Source organism: Melospiza melodia, chromosome 3 (assembly GCF_035770615.1).
Source record: "Melospiza melodia melodia isolate bMelMel2 chromosome 3, bMelMel2.pri, whole genome shotgun sequence".
In the NCBI taxonomy this organism is placed as follows: domain Eukaryota; kingdom Metazoa; phylum Chordata; class Aves; order Passeriformes; family Passerellidae; genus Melospiza; species Melospiza melodia.
Window position 1 is genome coordinate 107421974 of NC_086196.1, and position 22030 is coordinate 107444003.

The 22030-nt window shown below is 47.4% G+C and overlaps 2 protein-coding genes across 3 annotated transcripts; both read right to left on the bottom strand.

Annotated features, from left to right (window-relative positions):
- Positions 1–277: 277 nt before the first annotated feature.
- Positions 278–17909, bottom strand: KAT14 (lysine acetyltransferase 14). Of its 2 annotated transcripts, none has more exons than XM_063152512.1 (10): positions 17641–17909; positions 15917–16035; positions 13279–13400; positions 11448–11629; positions 10512–10928; positions 8005–8576; positions 7257–7393; positions 6574–6749; positions 3353–3543; positions 278–877 (listed from the first exon to the last, which is right to left on the bottom strand). In XM_063152512.1, the coding sequence occupies exons 1-10, from the start codon at positions 17894–17896 to the stop codon at positions 704–706; spliced, it is 2346 nt and encodes a 781-aa protein (XP_063008582.1). In that variant the 5' UTR covers positions 17897–17909; the 3' UTR covers positions 278–703. The 2 variants fall into 2 exon arrangements, with proteins under 2 accessions (XP_063008582.1, XP_063008581.1); XM_063152511.1 differs by having other exon boundaries at positions 10512–10931.
- Positions 17910–18151: 242 nt separating this feature from the next.
- On the bottom strand, positions 18152–21474 carry LOC134416171 (protein PET117 homolog, mitochondrial). Its single transcript, XM_063152513.1, has 2 exons — positions 21361–21474; positions 18152–18301 (listed from the first exon to the last, which is right to left on the bottom strand). Exons 1-2 carry the CDS (start codon positions 21454–21456, stop codon positions 18152–18154), a joined length of 246 nt encoding a protein of 81 aa, XP_063008583.1. The 5' UTR covers positions 21457–21474.
- Between the last annotated feature and the right edge of the window lie 556 nt (positions 21475–22030).

Sequence of the window (22030 nt, forward strand, 5' to 3'; positions counted from 1 at the left end):
ACACAAAACACTGCGCACTAGGAGAACCACACTGAGCACAGGGCAAGGAGGGGAAGGGAAGGGGCAAAACAAAGGTGTCTCCTCTGAGCCTTGCACTTGGGATAACAGGAATCCACAAACTCTTCAGTATTTCTGAAACATGGTTCCAGGACTACAGTTCTGGCATGGGCAGAACTCTCCTAACATTAACATCCAGCTACAGGCACCAATACCTTATTTCCCTTCACAGACTCAAGACAGTTCCTAATAAAGCAAACCACACAGAAACGCTGAATAGTTTCAGTTTAGGTGTTCATTTTTTGCTAATAAACAAAAACAGAGACAAAAAACCTGCAACATTTTTTGGACAGGTTTCAAAACTTGAAATCCATAGGGCCCCTCTGAAGTGAGAAACACTATGTTGTTTGGTATTTTTGTTTGCTAATGAGGCTCTCCAAAGTAACAGTGGCAGGAAAATTCCCAATTAGGAATTTCAATTTTCCAGTGGTTTCAGTGTACCCTAGTTGGCATTTCCAGGCCTCTCCCCTTGGAGCACAGGAATCAATCCTTTTGGATTGCATTTTTCCACACATTGCTGACATCCAAAGTCCTAGGGATAAACACACCAGTGTGTTGCAGCTCTCCTGTGGCAGCCAACATCCTCCACCAAAAGCTGTGGGAGTTTTTGGATGGATTGAGCTTTTCCCCAGAGCCCTGCCGCAGCTCAGCGCCGCAGCCTGAGGAAGAAGGCGTGCTTGCACTCCTTGCTGTCCAAGGGGTAATACTTGTCATAAAAATCCAAAATGTACTCCTCAGTCTTAAATCCAAACTTCTGGTAGAGCAGCATAGCAGGGTTGCTTGCAGAGACGTGAAGGGTGACGTCCTTGCCCATGCAGGTCTGCCAAGGGAGGGGGAGAGGAACAAAAAGGAGATTTCACTGCAAGGGAACGAGACAGCCTCTGGGGGAATGCGGAGGTGAGCACACTCATCAGCTCAGGGATCCAAGGTACTGAGGAAATGTGAGAAAAGTCACAGGAGTTACCACACATAGCAACAGCAAAGGGAGGGCTGCTGCTGCTCCTCCGAGCCTTTGTTTCTGGGAAATGTGGATTCTCTGACAATGAAAGGTTTGGGATTATAATTTGTCATCTGCCCATTGTAAATTACTAAAGTAATTGTTAATTAAAAATAATCTTGGTGTACAGCCCTGATCTCAAATACAATGGCCTGAAGAAAAGACAAAACATGCCAGAGGATCAGGCTCTGCAATCCTCCCTGTCAGCAAACAGAGCTGAGCTCTCTGGGACTGCCTGAGCACCTCTGTGCTGTCATGCTGGAATTCCTGCCTATCCCACCCAGCTCCTCTCCCATCCTTCAGGGCACAGCACTCTCCTCCTGAGAAGGCAGGAAATTCAGTTCAGACAGCAAATAATAGCATGGCTGAAGTTACCTTGAAGATCCTAAATTATTCTAACCAGCAACACTCTGATTAAGATGCTGAAATAATTTATTTTCTGCTTTCATCAAGTGATTTAATAGCATTCCATGTATATTGAGTGTATGGTAACTCTAAAGTGGGAACAGTAATACCCTCTAGGAAATCTCCAAGATAGTACATTCAAGGGGAAAACTCTCAGGAATTTAAGGAGGGAAGGGAAAAAAGAAATAATTGGAAGCTCATTTGGGGAAAAGAAAATTTGAATGAGATCATTAAGAAAATGCAGTTTATTCCTCTGGGACAGATGCATGAGAGGATAAATTTTGACACCAAAACCAGCCACTACTATTTGCATCAAACCATGTTCCTGTTAAGTTATGCTGTTCCCAAGAATTCAGCCCCAAACTCAGCACACTGATCCCAAAGTCAGTGACCTATCTTAATCCAAGCAGAGAATCAAAGTGTCTCAAGCTACAGAGAGGAGACCCCAAGCCCAAGCAGGCTGCAGAGCAGCACCTACAGCCTGGAGACTGAGGAACAGAAGGTCACAACCACCACTGTTCCACAGGACTAAACCCCTTCTGCCACTGGCAGAAAGTCAGCAATGGCAAAACAAACCTCATGTGAGCCAAACATGCAGTGCTGATCTCTCATTGCTAGTGTGCCTAATCAGAGTCAAATCTCTCAGATCTGCTTGGCTTCTCTCAACAGGGAATTTAATTTCATGCAAGCAGGATTAGGTTAATTGATGTGATACATCCTACAGAAAGGTGTGAGGATTTTCTGTGGCTGACTTGCCAACTCCAGCATCCCACCCTGCTGGAGAGGGATGTCTCTGAGAGTCCACCTGCTGGATCCCTGCAAACCTTGGCTCCTGCTCCCACTGGGTGTTGACATCTCACATCAACACACAGAGCTGAGGGCAATTTCCTTCAACACTTGACACAGAGCTGTCTGGGAGATGCAAGGGCTGAGTTTAAAGAATACTGATGAGAGGCCTGTGTCAGCACTGCAGAGAGCTGTGCAGGTAGCAGAGTTATCCTCAGGCAGCCCAGGAGCACAAAGTGCTTTTCCAAAGCAGGGATCACTTTCCACAAGGCTCTGCCAGCACTCCCTACCTTGCTTTAGCCAAGAAAGAAAGAGGATAAAACAGTTTCCAATGGTGAGTTTTTGTTAGGGAAGCTCATCTTGACTACAATGTTTCCCATCAGCAGCTCTGCCAAGAGAGTTCAGGGAGTGGTAAAACTGTGGAGTTGGGCTCTGTAAAGAACATGTATCTTACTCATCTTTACTCACAATTAAGCTGCCTTTCCTGCAATTTAATTCAAGAAAGTCAGTGGAATTAAGGCCACTTGAATAACAGTATTCATTCAGAGATTTAATGAAGTTTAACTCCTTTAGTATCACCCATTTAGTTAGCTGAGATTAATTTTCCCAAGTATTCCTGTGGAACAAGGCCCATTTTAAACAATGAGGTTGCAAACACTTCATCATAAACTCATCTGTATTTGAACCAGAGGATAAAAGTGCAAGTGAGTGATTGAGATCAGTAAGTGATTTAATGCATGGAATAAACCTCCAGGTGTAGTCAAGAAAGCTGCAATAATTCTAACTGACCCTGCCCACTGTTACCTCATTTCCTCCTTAAACCCCATTTACAGTATCTCTTGTACACAAACTACTGACCACTGAAGAACACAGAGCTAACCCCAGGACAGCTGAAGTGGGCAGCATCCCTCTAATTCTGAGGACATGACCAGGATGGTTGTTTTCCTAAACACATTTTGACTTCCAAAGCAGGAACTATTCCCTCCCATAAACACTCACAAAAAGGGTTCCCCAGTATCTCACTCTCCAATACCTGCAGGTGTGCACACAAGGAAGAAGTGAGAGCTGATTCTTTGGCAGATTCAAGGGATGATTTCATTTCATTACCTGGATAAGATGGTAAATCATGAAGGTTGCAATCCCAGCTCTTCTCCACTCAGGGTGCACCAAGAGAAAAGAGATGTAAGCCTCGTTGTACTTCACATCTGGCACCATAAAGCCAAAGGCAATGATAACTTTCTTGTAGAGGACAACAACACTGAAGTCAGGATACTGCAGGCACTCTGACAAATCAATTCCTACGGAGAAAGAGAGAAACAGCAGTTGGAAGCACTGCAAACCAAAATAAAAGTGTGGTTCAAATCCAGGAGTTTAAGGCTTTTTAGAAACACTCAATCCCTTCTTTTTACCTTTATTTCAAATTTGTGATAGCAAGAGATGACAGCATAATAGAATAGTCCAAAGTCCCGGCTAGAGCAGCCCGCTATTACTGTAAATTATGAGGCCAAATTTCCCACATTTTGGGAAATCCCAGGAGTCAGGACACCCAGAGTGCAGGGGATGAAACCAGCTGCCTGATCCTGGCGCCTCCCCTGCCAGGTGAGTATGCAAGGGAAAAGATGATACAACAAAACAGACAAAACAGTATCTGCCTAGCAGGGAAGCTTGCATGGAAACACTAACAAAGCTGATTTCCTTTCAAATGACTCAAGGATGAAACTGAAACTTAACTCTCTTCAGAAGCAGCATGCATGAAACGGAGCTTCAGCTTTGGTACCATTGCCTGCTGTGGTTTCTGTCTGTTTCCTCCACTCTGCAGCCCTTACTGCTGTCTCTTGTGCACTCTCAGCTGGTTGTGGAGCTGCACTGTGAGCCTGACCACAGCTTCCAACGCTATCCAAACATTTGCTTTTAGCATGCAAATTCTCTAATCTGGGCATGAAGCAGCCTCTCAGGCAGTGGTGCTTCTGTGAGTCAGAGGCTGGACTCAGAAACAGACTGGGAGTTTGTTACCTTGCCTAACACCCTGCTGCTCCAGTCCTTGAGCATCCACAAGGCCTGTCAGCACCCAGCAGTGCAGCTCCAGGCACTGAAGACTGACTGCTCGATAATTTGTGTGGACAGACCCTAAATGAGATGCAAGACACAGAGGACATGTGCCAGAAACATTTGCTTCAGCCTCAAGTTGGCAACTGCCATGTATTTGGAACACAGGGTAACAAAACAGCAGAGTGTGTTTTCCAGTAATCACTCTGATGAGAGGCAAGACTTCAGAAGCAGCAGGCACAGAGAAGGGGGTGAGTTATTCCTTGCTCCAGAGTGAGCTGGGTGGAGCGGGACGTGGGAGGGATCGATTGGCAATGGGGAGCTGTGTTAATTAAGGCAAGGCTGCCCTGCCTGTGGAGTGCCTTGCAGCGTGTCTGGACAGAACACTCCCTGCCCCAGGCACTGGTGTCTCTGCAGGGGTGCAGCTTTTCCTGTAGGGAGGGAGATGCTCAGCTCAGGATGGTTCACCACTGGAGACACTCCCTGCCAGGGAGAGGTTTCCCGTTAGGGCACCAAGGCACTGACACAAACAACACCTGGGAATGTCTCTACCTGGAAACCTGGTTCTGCCTTGGGAGAGGCAAGAACAGCTCTGAAAGGAAGGATTTGGAGGCATAGAACAACTAAGTGCTGGCTTAATGATGCTCACCCAGTTGCATATCTCTGCCTCCCACCCCCAAGTTGTAGCAGCTAAACCCTTTGCACCCAAGCTTTACATCCTTATCACTTCCCTCTCCTGCTAAACAGAACCAAGGTGCAACAATCATATCCCAGCATCAGAATTTTATCACCATGGAAAAGATTTGGATTCCTGTTTGGAGACTGACAGGGGTGTCAGCTTTCTGATTTAATGATGAACAGTTCACAGTTGGGTGGAACACACCCATGCTCCTTATGTTAAATAAAACAGGGTGAGTCCCGAAGAACTTAATGAAGATGCAAGCCAACTTGGCCAGAACTTCAAATGCATTATCAGGAGAGGGGAGACTATGACAAAGCGGTTCAGCCTCTGCTGGCATTGCAAGAGTCTCTCACAAACCCTCAAACAGCTCGTGAAAGGAAAGGTGTGCCAGGTTACTTGCCCCCACACTGTGCAATTTGCATAATGAGAAGCAAAAAGAGCTCCCATCCTGACTGGGGCACATGGGCACTGCTGAACTACAGCCCTGCTGAATCACCACCAGCAAATCAAAACACAAAGCCAGCAGTTACCTGGAATAAAGGTGTGTTCTGTTTGCACTGGCCTTTTCTAAATTAGCCTGCTGCCTTGTTTGCTGATCAGAAGCTGATGCATGCAGCAGATGAACATCCCTGTTATTATTGCAGAAGAACTAAAGAGTGCAGCCTTGTAACCACCCCCAGAAAGGGTGGACACTGTCCTCAAAGAACCTGCAGTTCCAGAAAGGACACAGAAAAACACAAACCTAACCTTCCCATTGAGGCTTGAAGAAATAAAGGACATCACAGCTGTAAAAGCAATTCACTGAATCACAGAATAAGCTGAATTGGAAGGGACCCTCAAGGATCATCCAGTCCAGTTCCTGGCCCTGCACAGGACAGCTGCAAGAATCACACCATGTGCCTGAGAGTGTTGTCCAGACTCCTCGGGGGCAGGCTTGGAGCTGTGACCACTGCCCTGGGAAGCCTGTTCCAGTGCCCAACCACCCTCTAGGAGAAGAACCTTTTCCTAATCCCCATCCAAAACCTCCCCTAACAGTTTCATAGCCATTCCATTGGGTCCTGTCATCACAGAGAAGAGGTTGGTGCCTGCCCCTCTGCTTCCCCTCCTCAGGGAGCTGCAGCCCACAGTGAGGTCTCCCCTCAGTCTCCTCCTCTCCAGGCTGAACAGATCGAGTCACCTCAGCCACTCCTCCTACGACCTCCCAACTTTCACTCTGACATATGCAGCTTATGGCTGCTAGGAAGAAACCTTCTCACAGACTTAATGAACAGTAATCTCTGGTACAAAACTGTTTATTTCAACCCCTGATTCTTGCAAAACATTTCACTGGATGCTTAAGTTTAGTTAACTACGAACCTACCTACTACTCCTATTAGCACCTATTTTTGTAAGTGCTGTGCTAATTAGGGCCTAATTGCCCAGTTTTATACAATCTCAAGAGACAAAGACACCAAAGCCACACCTCCACGTCAAATACATTCCTGTAACATCAGATAATGGGTTTCTAAGAACCAGCCAGACACCAAGTGAAATAAAATTTGGCCCAAGAACATATTTTTTCACTTCTTTCTTGGAAACCCAAGCACTGGAGGAATCTTACCAGGCCAGAAGAATTCGTGGCACATGGAGTTAATAGTGGGGATGTGATTAGGGCGAACGTAGCAGTAATCAATGGGTGCTTCTGGCTCAGCCTTCCAGTTGAGATCATTCCTGTGTGGATTGGCCCGGATTTCTGCCAGCAGCCTGAGTTTTGGAGGCTTTGTCTCATAATCACGTCTGCCAGGAACATGAAAAGGAAACACAAAAAGCAAGTGAGCAACAAGAACTGCCACTGCAGCTAAATGGGTACTGCCCATGAAATATCTTCTGACATGCTCAGCTTTAGGAAAATAAAGAACAGTCTTCTATTCACATGGGGAAGCAGCCCCAGGCTCAGCAAAAACACCCTTGTGCCAGAGGGCAGGACACTTTCCAGCCCCACAGCATGTCCAGCCAGTCTTTCCTTACAGCATGAGCAAGGAAATCACAGCTCTGACCCAAGGGCAGGTGCAACTTGCATTGAATGGCTACAGCAATGCCCTCTCTGCCCTTGCCCCCTCTTGGAGATTCCCCTTCCCAATGCAATCCATTTCACCACTCAGCTAAATCCAACACTATCCCTCCAGGGTTACCATGGTGCACTGGGATGTACTGTGAGGAGGAGTGAGGAGCACTGCCCAAGAAAGGCGTCCTCTCCGTGGGCTGGCGGTGCACAAGCCAAGAGCAAGCTCAGACCCTCTGTACCTGATGTAAGGCTTAAGGACACGGGAGGTGTAAGGGCTGACAATACTGTGGTCTGCCAGCAGCTCCTCCGAGCCTACCAGGCGGTACAGGAACCTGCTTGTCTGCTGGCGGTATCCCTTCGTGGCGGGCAGCATCGTCTGCGTGACAAAAAATGCACAACAATGGCAGGGAGGTCAGGCAGAGACTGAACACACGGAGGGAGAGCAAGGGCAGCATCGTCCGCATGCACACAAAATGCACAACAATTGCAGGGAGGTCAGGCAAAGATTGAACACATGGAGGGACAGTAATGGCCTCTCAGTGTGACAGGGTGGATGGAGCACGGTGGTGCCACCTCTGGGCTCTGCTGAGCGCTCCCAAATTTGGTGCCCAAATCTGAAAGTGCTGCAGGTCATCTCCCTCCTATACACATCCACCTGTCTGGGTACTTCCAGAGCTCCAGCATTTGGGCAGGGCTGTAGTACAAACACAGTGACTTCCAGGCCTCCGGCATTTGGGCAGGGCTGGAGTACAAACAGTGACATTTGTGGTGCTGACACTGACAGACAGCAGTGCTGAACCAGCATGTCCCAAGAAAAAAGGGATTTAGGAGAACATTGGTGGGGACACAGCCCCGAGCCAAAACGAGTCTTGTTCACATGATCCTTTTCACTTTAGGAGTCAGATAACTCAATGTGACACTGCTGGCTGCAGCAAAAGCTTTAAAATAAGCAGTGCCAAAAGCTAACTTAGATTTGGGAACACCCACCTGATATCTGTCCAAGATCCTGAAGTCCTGGCTAGTAGTTCTGTATGTTGCTTGCCCTACTGGGGACCTGGAGACAGCACCTTCTTTGGCTCCATAAATCCCATCAACCAGGAGCAGTGCAGCATTCACAACCTGGTCCAGGTCAAAGAGTGGGAGCCCTCTCTCCCTCTTGGCCTGCCTCACCAGCAGCTTGCGCCTCAGCCTGCGGGCCTCTGGGGTCATGCTCAGAGCATTGGGACAGGCTTCCAGTCTCTTCAGCAGCAGCTTCTCCTCATAGATGCTAACTGAGGTGTGCTTGGGAACTCTGGGCTTAGCATCCCTCTCCAGCTGTGACTTGCCCTTGTCTCGTCCTCTCACCTGCAAGGGTGTGTTTGACTCTTCGGGATCTTCACTGTCACCTTCCATCCGTTCTGTTTTTTCTTCTTCACTCTCCACCTCTTGCTTGATCTGCTCAGCTGTCTTCACTTTTTTCCTGCTTGCTATCATGGTGCCAGCACCAGCTGTCCCACTGGGAGGGGGCACATACTCTATTCCTGGGTCTATGACTCCGTCTCCTTCCAGCTCCTCATCATCTGTGGAACATATCAAAATAATCCAGGGGAAACAAAAAATAATCTAAACATCAAAGTCTCATTTCAAAAATGGTTATCAGAGCATTTTTCTGCTAAAGAACAATAATGCAGGTTTACCCAACAAATTTCAATTTCTGTGTACTGCCAGATCTCCTGATTTTGGATGGGAGATACTGAAAAGAGTCCAATTTCGGGACACAGCATCAATCCTGCTCCTAAAGTGTCTTGTAGTTTGGAGTTTGGAAACAGTGCCCCTCCTGAGCTGCAATCACATATTCTTTGAGGAACCTTAAGCTGCTGAAACTTTTCAAAGGCTGGGAAATCAAAAAGTGAAGCTGGTGAGCTGTATCTTCAGCCAGCACACCTTCACTATTCCTCCTGTCACCCAGAAGACTGGCTCCTTAAGGAACTAAGCAAATTCAGCCTGCATCAGTGCTCTGCAATCTGACTGAAATTTAGCATCCATTAATCAGCACAATCAAACCTATAAAATACTGGGATATTACCATGGGAATAAAATTTCTCCCATGGAAAACATTTGAGACAAAACTAGACTCGCTACATAACAGTGTTATCTGTGTTGCAGTGAAATGCTTATGCTGAGAGGTCCAGCAGTTACTGTGTGAAGTCTACCCACTGTTCATTCAGGAAACGATCATGGGGGTTTCTTCTGGCCTTAGAAGCTGGTGATAAAACTATGGAAAACTGATGCAGTTCATTGGGTGGGGGCTCCCTGAGCTATATGTTTGCTGGCAGCAGCAGCAGGCAGGCAAGGAGACTCCACATGGCTTCTGAGGGTGCTCATTAGATGAGGGTTTATTGGGGGTGCCACCCCCAGGAGCAGCATGGCTTCTGAGGGAGAAGGGGGAGGGAGAGAGGGAGAGCCTAGGGGGAAAAGGGGCCAAGAGAGAGCAAAGGGCTAAGAGGCTTCTCATCTCCCTCACACAGCTGAACAGGGAGATTCAAAGTGGGCACAGAATAAGACTTGGGCCATTGGGATTACAGATACATGGTACTTCAAGGGAGGATCATGGGCTTGGAATAAACCGTACATTTTCAAGGGGTGAGACAGAGCAAACCACTTAACTAAAATGTAACACCACAACTGGACTGTGCTAGCAGCTATCCAGGCTGCAACAGAAAACCAGTCAATTCTCACATGTCAGAACTCAGTGCCTCCCTCCAGATGACCAGAGCTGCCAAGGACCCCACCAGGGGGCTCGGAGACCCTGGCACACAGCCCAGAGCACCTGCAGGTTTGATTTTGATCCCTGGAGCAAGTTACCAGCTTTGTATGAGGACATGAAAGTCACAGAAGTTTAAATAATATAATAATAAAATTATCATAGGGTGAAAATGTAGATTTTAAGATTTCTGATATGGGGGTTATGGGGACAAGATAGAGGAACTTGGGCATGTCCAGCCTTTCCTCTTCTTCTTCTTCTTCTTGGTCTCCATTTTCTGCAGTGATGTTGGCACTTTGGGCTTGGTTTAGAGTAGAAGTGCACTGTCTAACATAGGTGATAGATATTAGGAATTAAGTGTAAATATGTTATATGTAGTTTGCAGTATAAAAGGACAACACCACCTCAGGGGTGGTAAGAGTGCCTGTGGCTGCTTTGCTGAGCAGATCTCCGCTGGGCAGAAAGAAAATTTTATAGATAAGAATAAACAACTTCTAGACCGAAAACTGAAGAGCTCTGACTCGTTCTTCAGATGCGCAGGGCGAAACAGAGACATCCTGCACATCTCAGGGCAGCAACTAACAGCCAACTACCTGAGACTCACACTCAACTAAGACAATAGAATACTGCCCCTTACTTCCCATCTCATCATGAAAGGATCCTGCACCTCATTGGGAACTTCCTTTTTAAAACATACTCCTAGAAAACCGCGCACGGTTCATCACTGAAGGAAACTCATGGTGGCCCTTACCATGGAAGAGCGCCTGTGGCGGCATGACGTCGGGGATGAGATCCGCCTCCGAGAGCAGGCTGGGAGTGGCCGAGTGCGAGGCGGGCGTGCCGGGGGCGGAGAAATCCAGGGACGGGGATGGAGAGGGGCTGGTCAGGGGCGTGCGGTCGGAGGAGCTCAGCGAGGAGAAGTCGATGACCTCTCCCTTCTCCAGCACGATGTCGGGCCGGCGGCAGCGGCTGCTGAACTTGACAGGAGTGGAGGAGGTGCTGCGGTCCAGGAAACCGGCTGCCTCCTTCTGGGCTCTGCGAATGTCCTTGGCCTCCTGAGTGCGGGACCTCTTCTCCTTCAGCTCCATGGCCGACTCCACGGGGTTGCGGCTCACACGCTTCCGGAGGCCTTCCACGGTAATGATGGGATCCAGCGGGGGCTTGGAAGCTGCTGCAGAAGGAGTTTGCTTATTCTGAGCTCCTGCAGTCACTGGATTCACACTGTGCAGTCAAAACCACGCTGACTACAGAGCTTAAAAGATGGGGTTTTCAAAGTGACCAAAATTCACTCTGGGACGTGCAGCATTAAGCCAGTGTATGACTAAAGCCTCATTAAAGCCCAAATTTTGTTCCTCGGCACAGAGGAGAATTTGCATCTAGTGACAAAAGATAAAAGATATTCCCCGGGGTAAAGAGAAGTGGGGAAATTGTGGATTTCAGCTAAAATAACCCACAGAAAACCACTCTGCACAAGCCTCAAAACCTCTAAGTCAGCACAATGGAAAAAGGTAATAAAATATAACAGGCCTCTCACTCTACAATATATACCCCATAGTTCAGTCAGCCATTACAGCAGAACACAACTAAGGAGCTGTCCATGCACACAAACTGGTTTCAACTGAACTTTTCTCACATTTCCCAGCTCTGGCCCAGCAAGCAATCTACACACTATTGGGGAGAGAGTTACCTTTTGCCTTCAGTGCAGATGCAGACAGCTTCTCTCCTTCAGGCTTCAGTGTTGGGGGCTTATTATGAACCAGCTTCCACCATCCCGGTTCTCCAAATTCCTGTGCCCCCGAGCGGAAAAACAAGGGGCTCCCCACAGAGAGACAGCCAGCAACTGTGCTCCACCATGTTGAGGTCTTTTTCCTGTGGTGGGAGAGAGGAAAACAAGGGTTAGGTCCCCACTCACCAGCTGTGCTTCCATCCTGGACAGAGTGTTTCTGCCAGAGGCACTGACACACAATCACTGAACTACTCCTGAAGCACTTTTTTGGCCCCTTGGAGGCAAGGAGCTGCAGTTAAGCCTTTCCCTCTGCTGGGCAGTGCACTCTTACTGGGCACCTCAGCATTTTTTGTTCCTTTAGGAACTGGGGACAGGGCTAACTAAAATGTCACTTAGGGAAGAGGTGAGAAGAAGTACTGAAGAATTGCCCTTGTAGCCAATAACTGAGGTACTCCCTTGAACCTGACTCTGGAGAGTCAGGTTCATGCAACAGAGTTGCCCAGAATCTCAGGATTTCTTCTTGCCTTTGCACACGCCCACATGCAGAAATTCTGTGCTTGCCAAGGCTTGGCTGAGCTGGTGTTCACTCAGGTGCTGCCCTTACACACCTTGAGGTACTGAACCCCAAAGGTGGGGGATCAAACCCAGCTGCTGCAGCTCCAAGTCTGGAGTGTTACAGTACATCTGGATAAACTGCACTTCAATATGCCAAGGAAGATCTTTGCACAGTTTGTGCTGCTGCACACACGATTCAACTGTCTGTGTTCCTTCAGTGGCTTGTCCAGGCAAGTGGGAAGGCTGTGTCTGAGGCCAGGAATCACTCTCTAAATTTTAATCAGAGCAAGGAGTGCCCAGTTCCCAGGGCAAGTCTCAAAAGGCAGCAGCAAACCCTGGGAGGCACTGGTTCCCTGATTGAGGGACAATGGGCCACCAGCTGCCCTCCTGTCAGGGTCCCTGTGGCTCCCAAAGAGGACAAATGCTAACAACATTTCTGAGAACAGAGCAAGGAGGCACAGACAAGCTCTGAAAGCAAAGCCAAGACCAAATCTGGTTAGGAAGAAAGGCCAGATCTTATGACAGAGGAAATCCCTGGGGAAGGAAAGAAGCTGTGAAGTCAATCAAATCTACAACTTCCAAGGATTGCTCAGTTCCTTCCCTGCCTCCACAGCACTCACTAACAGTGAGGCTTGGCTTTGACAGCTTCAGCACACTCAGAATAAATGTGCTGTTCACCTAGAAAATGAAGGCTGCCCTCTACAAGAGGGGCTCCTACTCTGACAGCGTGAAAAACTTTCCAATTGTTTAACACCTACTGTGTAAGAGCCATTTCATTATGATCTGAAACAATCTAGAAGGTGAGGCTCAGTTCTTGAAGAATTTGGTCTTTTGGCAAGCTTTGTAGCCAAGGAACTTTGCTGGATCACATTTCTGTCCCTAAAGTTTGGCAATACCAGGATCAGCCCACCCATTGTGACTGTTTAGAAAAACTCAGTTCTCTGCAAGTTCATATGCTACCTAAAGGAAGATAAGAAATAATCCAAAATACATGCATTTGTATTGCTTTTGTGTGACATTCCTGGGGGTGTTTCTCCCCAGTAAGAAATGCTAATTCTTTCTCAAGTGTACCCCCATGCCTGCATTCAGATTTTCCATATTAAATCCTCCCTTTTTATCACTTGTAAGGCTCAACAGAGATGTCACCAAATTAACCAGGATTCTTGTCCATCTGTATAACAGGCTTTAATTCCTTTGGCTCACCAATCAGACCCTCAGGAAAACACCATGTCTTTACCTGTTCCCCAGTAAGAAAGTCCAGTGTTTCTCAATAAAAGCACAAATGTCTTCTTTCCACCTGAAGTACCCCTGACGGCCCGTTCCTTCCAGAGACAAGTTGTACATTGCCAACATGACAACCTGCAACAGAAAGTGTTGGACACCAGTGAATCCCTTCTGCTTTTTCTGCTGAACAGACCCCCACAGCTGCCACACACACACACACAGATCTTTTCTCCCTCATAAATATCTTATTTTTGCAACACTTCATAGGCAACTTCTGCAATCCATCTTCTTCCTGGTTTTGTGCTGCCTGTTCTTGTCTTTCTATTGTTAGATGCACATTCTTCCAGAGATTTCTCCATCCCAGGGGAATAACAAGCTGCCTAGTTATGCAGGTTTGTGCTGAGACACACGAATTGTGCATAAATGAATTGTATAAATGTTGTATAAATGAATTACAGAACAGCTGGGGTCTGAATGTAATGTGGAGGTAGAGAAACAGACTTTCAAATAAATTTAAAAAAAACACTCACAAGTAATCCTGCAACCCAATACATCAGGAACACTGTGACAATGGTCTTTTACACACTTCACAACCAAATTCACTCTGACTTGTTACATACTCAAACTAAAGGGCAGCTTTGAAAAATATCTCCTTCAAGTAAATCCTAGGTGATCAACTGTTAATTACATTTACTTAATTAATTTCAATTAATTTATTAGAACAGAACTAAAGTCAGCTAGGTTGGGATCATCTTTTAACAATCACACAGCCTCAGTTTGGCACTACTTCCAATAATAACTTGTATTTCACCCTCAGAGAAGTCTGAAATCTGCTTTTCTCAGGGAGATGGGTCTCCTTACAGTGGACCTTGACTTTCTGGGATGCATTGTCAAAGATATCAAAATGAGGAAACATGGACAGCTTTAATGTCTCCTTCACCATATCTCTACCTCACAACCCCTCTCAGTTTGGTAACTAGGATTTTGTGGGTTTTGTCTCAGGATGTCAAAAATAATTCTCTTTTCAACTGGCTAAAGATATGGATCTGTTGAAGCCACATACTCTGAAAAAAATCCAGAAATCACTGTCCCCATTCTTCCTGCTTCAGGTAAGTTAGTTTGACCATTTCTCTCAATTCCACTTACCCAGAAGCAGCAGCAGCTCTGGCTGCTGGAAGCCCAGGGATGTGGTCACAGGTTTCCTCCTCACCCATTTTCATTTTGTCTGTCCCTGAAGAGACCTGGGCAATGCCAGCAGCCTTTGCTTTCCCAGTCTGGAATTGGTGAAACTCTTCCAGTCTGCCAGCACAGAGCCCTGCCTAAACCAACCTTTTTCCCTGCACTGGCCACCACAAGAAAGCAGTGCAGGAGTTACAATCAGTGTTTCAAATTACCTTACATGACAATAAGGCTGAGTGCCTAGGGGTAAGAATCAAGGAAAAGCCAACAAGGCTGATATTTTCAACAGTGTGACAGCTTGTCCTCAGGACAAGTGGCCTCCTGAGCTGGAAGATGGGGACAGGGAGCAGAATAATAATCCTGTTATTCAGTGGGAAGCAGTTGGTGACCTGCTGAGCCCTCTTAGATGCTCAAAAGTCTATGGGAGCAGGTGGGATCCATCCTAGGTGAGGAGGGAGCTGGCAGAAGAGCTCACCAAGCTGCTCTCCATCATTTACCACCAGTCCTGGCTCACCAAGAGGGCACCTGATGGCTGGAGGTTGGCCAGGGTGACAGCCATCCATAAGAAGGGCTGGAAGGAGGATCCAGGGAGCTCCAGATGAGCCAGCCTGACCTCAGTGCCTGGCAAGGTTATGGAACAGACCATCCTGAGTGCCATCACTTGGCCCCTACAGCATGGATTCAGGAGGGGCAGGTGCCCAGATGATCAGCTCAGGCTGGACATTAGGAAGAATTTCTTCACCAAAAGAGTGACTGAGCATTGAGATGGGCTTTCCAGGGAGCTGGTGGAGTCACCATCCCTGGAGGTGTTTAAGGAAACCCTGAATGCTGCACTCAGTGCCATGGTCTGGTTGACAAGGTGGTGTTAGGTCACAGGGTGGATTTGATGATCTCAAAGGTTTTTTCCATCCTAGCTGATCCTATGTGATATGTGTGATAGAATATGTGATATTCTATGAGACAGCACACCATTACAGGCCCAAAGAATGCAAACAGATGTTATTTTGATTGCTCAGGTGTGCAAATGACTGGAACAGTGAATTCCAGCAAGTGCACAGGCAGCCAGGTTGGAGCTTTGTACCCAGGGAGCTGGCAAGCTTTCTGTTTCTATGTTGCCACCTCACCAGTTTTACATTTTCTTAGACACAAAAAACTGTTCATGCCTAGAAGCCAAATTGCATTTATTTTGCTTTTCCAAACCTGCTTGAAGCCATGAATCCATGAGCAACATAAGGGGAAGGAAAAAAAAAAAAAAGAAAAGGAATGTGGTTTGCATGATTATCTTTCAATTTCCCTGCCAAATGCTGAAGTTCTCATGTGCAGGCAATCCTCAGCTAATTAATTTCTGCAGTTCATGCAAATGCTCCTTTGTTATCAATACCTGATCCTCCTTTTCCAGGTAGCATGTACACAACCACCAACAATTTCAGAAAGTCCCACGGCTGTTCTGTGGGCACAAACATTTCACTTACTTGTTGCCACGTTAATCTCAGACGTTCAAATTGCTCCTTCCCATCTTCTGAGCAATCAGAGCAAGTGAATCTGAAAAAGTTATCTCCTTTGAGGTAGCTGAGCTGTTCTCTCAGTTGACCTAAAATGAAAAGGGAAAAATCAATCTTTTTGCCCTTTTATAGGAAAAAGTGCTGCAAAGGAAATTTGGATTTCTTCCAAGATCAGGTTTGTCTGAACAAAAATGACAGAACCACCTGTAATGCATCCAAAGTTACAGGTTTTAATTCCGTGTTTCTACAGCAGAGAAAAAAGAAATCAGGGCTTCTAAACTCACCAGGAGTTAATTTACACAAACATGAACAATTGAAAAGTGACACCGGAGGACAGGGAAACAATGTTAAGACTAGAGTGTTTCTGTAAAGTCACACTCCTAAGATGTTTGTCTACAAGGATGTCGTCTCTTTTACTGTATAATTTTATAATTTTTAACATACGGATACCCTGCTACTATACTGAAATACAGAATTCAAGTTGCAACTGCATCTGAAAAAACCCTCACACTTGGTAAATGAAGAGAATTTCTAAGTGGCAATTCAATGAAATAAAGTGATTATTTGTCTGTTTTATTTTCACATGAGACAACTGAACTCCCTAGAACTGAACGATTAGGGAACAGCACAGTATCTCCCTTTGGCAGCTCGTTTACTCTGCACATTTGTATGTGGCTACCGTTGCTTTGCAACTGGCCTTGTCTGCTCCTTGGATTTGTTCCACAGCAACTGCAGAGAGGAGCATGTTTGTAAAATAAAACAAGTTGAGTGTTAAATGAGGTGCTCCATGTGAGATAGCTCATGCTGCCTGTAACTCTGCTTCATTTTTTTCTATTAATACATTTCAAGTTAATAGTTACCTTTAGTGCATAGTAATTAATTAGTCTGGTGCTGGTTTCATTACATTAACACCTAAACAATCACTAACACGCCTCGAGAGGAGATTTTTACACTATAAATTTTGGGAAATCCGAAGAGGGCAAAAAGGGCAGCTCTGACATATCTGCAAGGCAGGTGCCACCTAAACAGTCCCTTATTTTTGACCAGAAACAAATAAACAAACCCCACAAAACCCCCAAATTAAAAAAAAAAAAAAAAAATAAAACCACAAAGCCAAGGTGTTTATCAATATCTGGCTCTTAAATGTAATAACAGATCAGATAATCCAGAATTTAGAATGTAAAGCAGTCTGTTATACTGCTAACAGCATGTATCTGTGCCAAAGGAGAGGCACCAAATTCTGCAGCTTGCTCCTAACACCCCCACAGCTGGCTGCTGAAGGCTGGGCATGTTTCTAGGCCAACTTAAATTCACATTATTGGGAAAATATTAAGGTTGAGATATAGCCATATGCTCCACAGACTTGACAAATCGACAGGGAGAAAACAAAAGCAACACACAAAAGTCCTTTTCCTCCCCAGAGCTTTACAGCAAGGGTCACTAGCTGAGTGAGCAGAGAGGCCAGGTCGCTAAATAGCTGCAAGAATTGGGAGTGTGGGCACATTTCTGAACTTTGATGTTCTCTAGTAATTGAAGAAGACAGTTTGACTTCCTCAGGAGAGCCCCAGCTCCGGGACTGCAGTGTCTGACACAGCCCCTGCCAGCAGGCATCACCCACCAAGGTGTGAAACAGGAACACAGGGCAGCACAAACACCTCTCAAACACCACCACGGCCAGCACCACACAGCCTTACTTGCTGGGATCCACTTCTGGCACTTCTCACAGTAATAGGACATCTCCTCCATCCAGGACGTCTCCCCCTCGTCGCTGTTCAGGGAGTCCCCGCTCTGGTCGTGCGACAAATCCACGGAAGCCTGGTCCTCGGACTCCACGATGAGCAGAGTCTCCCCTTCCACCTCACCCTCCTCCAGCCCCTCGGAGGTGGAGGTCCTGGTGGCCTCATCGTCGTGGCGGCTGAGCAGCCCGCCCATGTGCACGCTGTTGGCCATGCTAGAGGGAGCCTGTCCCACACTGAGCTGTTCCTGCCCAGCCTGGGACGCGGCACAGCCAAGCCCCCACAGTGTGAGTGCCAATCACAGATGAAATGGGTTTGTGTCTGCCCTAAAACCGCCGGGGCTGGACTATAATTTATACAAAATAACCAGTCTTTCAGAGGTTACCTCTGTTTGTTACACCTGCAAAGAGTGAGATGCAAACGACCTTCAAACGTCTTTAATCAAACCTCTAAGGAGCCAGGCCCGTGCCTAGGGCTGCTGGGAATGCTTTTCCTTCAGCGCCTTGTCTCTCTCCTCAATGAGCCGCTTTGTCAGAGCGATCTGCTCTTCCAGCAGGCGAACGTTCTCCTTCTTCTGGTTCTGACGCTCCAGATCTCTGACCACGCCACTTCGCAGCCTCTGAAAACACAAAGGACACAAAGGGTTTATCACAGCCCGGGGACGCTGATGGGGACCAACCCCACCCCAGCTCCACCCTCCCTCTGCTCCCTCTGCAGGGTCTTCCCACAGCAATTTACCGTGGCTGGAATCTTCAGGACATCCAGAATCACTCCATCAATATCCAGAATCACTACACCAAAAACTGCTTTACTTGCACTCACTGAAGTGATGTTGGTTAGTGATGATGGCTGGGTTCACTAAGTGACAAAGCTATGGAGCAAACAAATGCTCAGAGCCGGGAATTCCCGTGCCATGCAGGATGGATGTGATCTAAAAAATCCCTCTCCTCTCTGACCTAAATCTTTACCACATCAGAAGGAGCTCCTCAAAACTTCTCTGCTCTGTTTGTCACACAATTTTGTGACAAACTGGAAACTATTTTCAGAAAAATTGGTATGTGTCTTCATTCGCTTCTTTCTGCTCATGTCCTAATCTTAAAAAAAATCCAGAATCTGCTTATGCCAAGCTTGAAACAGCAGAGCACTTGCTTCACAAATATCCCCTTTACCTAAAGTGTTCATTATAAATCATGTAAATATATAACACATAAATAAATAAATACATTGTGTGCAACACAACACCAGCAGCTTTCAACCTGGGGTGCCACCCCTCAATGGGTGGGAAAAGCCCTAAGAAAATCCCTGCTGCTTCTCTCTCTCTTACCTGGACATTTTTACTCACATAGATACTTTGATATTTACGGAAAATATCAATAATTTTTTGAGCCATTTGAATGATGCCAAAATGCACCTGGAAATCATTTATTTGAAAGCTGACCCCAAAGTCATTTGAGAGGATGTCTGTGACTATTATTCAACAGAGTTTAATTCCTCACCTAGCATGCCAATGACTGCACCTTCAAATGCAATCATTTCTCCTGTCTAAATCAAAACAGAAAGGTTTTGTTTAAGAAATAATTTTATCTTGTTAAGAAAATGCACAGCCACATGTGTTTGCCAATAATCAAAACTCTCCAGAAATTAATCTAATAAAACCAGTTCCTTCTCACCAGCTTCCATCAACTGAACTCAGGCTACAAATTACTGTAATTACTGATTACTACAAATCAGTAATTTGAAACTGAATACAAAGTTCATAAACTTATAATTACATTGCTATCAGTTAATAACAATAAAGATGTGAGGAGATACAAGGTAACTGATCAACTGCACCAAGAATGTAAATCCTTTTTCCTTCACAAAACACTGCAATCTTTCAGGTGGTGGATGCATTTACTTTGAAAATGCACATTTTGCAGAGGACACCTTTAGAATTTGAGACAAAGACCTGAAATAAAAACCTTAATCTTCTCATCTTCCTCCATTCTTAGAAGTTAGCCCTGCTTGTCTTCTGCAGGCGTGAAAAGCATGTGCAAGCTCAAAGCACTCTGGGCCTGGCACATCAATTTATAAGAGTCAAACCCTTATTAATCTGCATAAAGATAAACTTGAAATAATCCCTACACCAGGACTGTAAAATATTTATTTCCATTATGTTATCTAAATAGCTGGATCTGTGGAACATGAAGCCACTACTGCTTGGCTTGGCCATGAAGAATTATAAAAAGAAAATCTCAGATTAAATTTACAAAACATAAGCTTTGAGCCTTGAAGCTTCTGAATAGGTATTAACCTACAATGGGATTTGGGTCAAAAAGATCCATGAGGTTCAGGTGTCCCATGAAACACCCAAGGGTGATGTTTATTCTGCACACGTTCAAAGTACAGCTGCCATTTATTGCAGCTGCAATTTAGGAGCATTTAGCAGCTATTCCTGCCAGATCCTCAGTGCCCCAAGGCAGGCACACTGAATCAGAGAGCAGCCAGCTACAAAAATGTGATGTGATCTACACAAAATATGTTAGGTGATCTACCCAGCACATCCATCAGCTCTGGAAGTGGAGCTGCCACTCCAGGATCCCAACCATCCTGTCCTTGCTCCTGCCTGTGCCCTCACACAAACCTGCCTCTTTCCTTCCCCATACCAGCCTCATCCTCCAGATTCCCTCCCTCTCAAGCACTGACAGACAATCTCTGGAGGGGAACACAATATAATCCTCTAATTACAGAATGTATCACAAAGCCCAAGCAACAGCCAGCTGGGCTATGGATTGGGAAGTTGAACTCTGGTGTTCTGTAACTTCTGACTGCCTCAGTGTCATTTAGCACAGACTGTTTCTGTGTGCATTTTCTAAATTTTTTGTATGTAAGTGGGGAAGGATCAGCTGTGTGCCCTCATATAACCCTGGGCTCATCAGCAGGGTCCAAACCAGCACATCACTGCCCACACAGCACAGCTTCACACAACCACACAGCTTCCAGTCCCAGGCAGGGCTGCTCTGCTCTAGGACTCACCATGGTCGCAGCTGACACCTTTTGGCTGTGGGCTCCCTGGCACACAGGCTGCCTGCCAGGAATTCCCTGATTTTTGTAAATACAGCACAGAGAACCGCCCTGTTCCATCACCACGTGGTGCTTCTGACAGGTTGCACTGGCAGAACAAGAGGGGAGCAGGGGCACGGCACAGCACAGGGCTGTCTGTCCTCCAGCACAGGGCTGTCTGTCCTTCAGCAGGCTGCATTTGTGGGGCTGAGGAAAAACAGTGGGCACACAAGTGGGACAGCACAGCCAGACAGGGGAGAGCCCCGGGAACACTGCCAGAGAAGGAAGGAATGGAAGGAAGGACGGATAGATGGAGGGAAGGAAGGATGGATAGATGGAGGGAAGGAGGGATGGAAGGAAGGATGGAAGGATGGACGGAAGGATGGATGGAGCAGGGACACGCGGGCTCAGGTGCGCGCAGGGGGCGGGGCTTGGCGGTGGGCGTGGCTTTTGTCAATGGGCGTGGCTCCGCGCTGAGCCCGCAGGTGGGGGCGGGGCCTGCCGGGCCGCCAGGTGAGGGGGCGTGGTCTGCGGAAAGGGGCGTGGCTTGCCCGGCCGGTGGGCGGAGCCGCATTGAGGGCCGGCGCAGGGCCCCGCTCGCCGCCTTCCCCCCCGCGGCCCGCGGCGCGCACTCACCTCCAGCTCCCGGCGCTGCTGGATGTGCACGGCCGCCACGATGGCGGCGGAGAGCAGCGCGGAGACGGCCAGCGCCAGGCGGGAGCCCCGCGACATGGCCGGCGGGGCGGCGCGGGGCCGCGGCGGGGAAAGCGCCGGGCGGGCGGGCGGGGGAGCGGGACAGCGTGAGGCGGCGCGCCCCGCCCCTGCCGAGCGCCGAGCGCAGCGAGCCAGGCGCGAGCAGCCGAACGCCGATGCGGGGCGGGGCTGGGAGAGCGGCTCCCAGAGATGCCGGTCCGAGACCGGGCAGAAACTCTGCCGTGGGTGCTAAACTCGCACCCTGCCGGCCAGAAACTCTGCCGTGGGTGCTAAACTCGCACCCTGCCGGCCAGAAACCCCAAAAACCGAGCCTTTGTTCCCTCAGCGCCGCTGGGGATTGGGTGCCCAGCTGTGCCCGTGTCCCCTGGGGCTGCTCCCTGGAGCTTCCCGCCGGCCAACGCGACAAAAAGGAATTTTCTTGTGCATGCAAGAAACATTTCTGGTTTTGTCGAGTGAAGACCACCAGTCCTGCGCTGTCCTCGCCCAGAAATGCCGAATTGCGTGGGAGAAGCAGCTGGAGAAAGCTGCTCTTCAATTGTTTGGTGTATTCTCATTGTTCAGTGTGTGGCCTTAAGGCCTCGTGTTTGCCAGG

What these genes read in the sequence shown, in the direction of transcription:
- KAT14 (XM_063152511.1), bottom strand. Translation starts at nt 17,896, where the DNA reads ATGGCCAACAGCGTGCACATGGGCGGGCTGCTCAGCCGCCACGACGAT. An exon ending in GCCACAGGCGCTCTTCCATG is followed by an intron (nt 8,577 to 10,511) that starts GTAAGGGCCACC and finishes TATGTTCCACAG; the next exon opens with ATGATGAGGAGCTGGAAGGA. An exon ending in GGATCTTGGACAGATATCAG is followed by an intron (nt 7,394 to 8,004) that starts GTGGGTGTTCCC and finishes TTTGTCACGCAG; the next exon opens with ACGATGCTGCCCGCCACGAA.
- LOC134416171 (XM_063152513.1), bottom strand. Translation starts at nt 21,456, where the DNA reads ATGTCGCGGGGCTCCCGCCTGGCGCTGGCCGTCTCCGCGCTGCTCTCC. An exon ending in AGCAGCGCCGGGAGCTGGAG is followed by an intron (nt 18,302 to 21,360) that starts GTGAGTGCGCGC and finishes TTGTGTTTTCAG; the next exon opens with AGGCTGCGAAGTGGCGTGGT.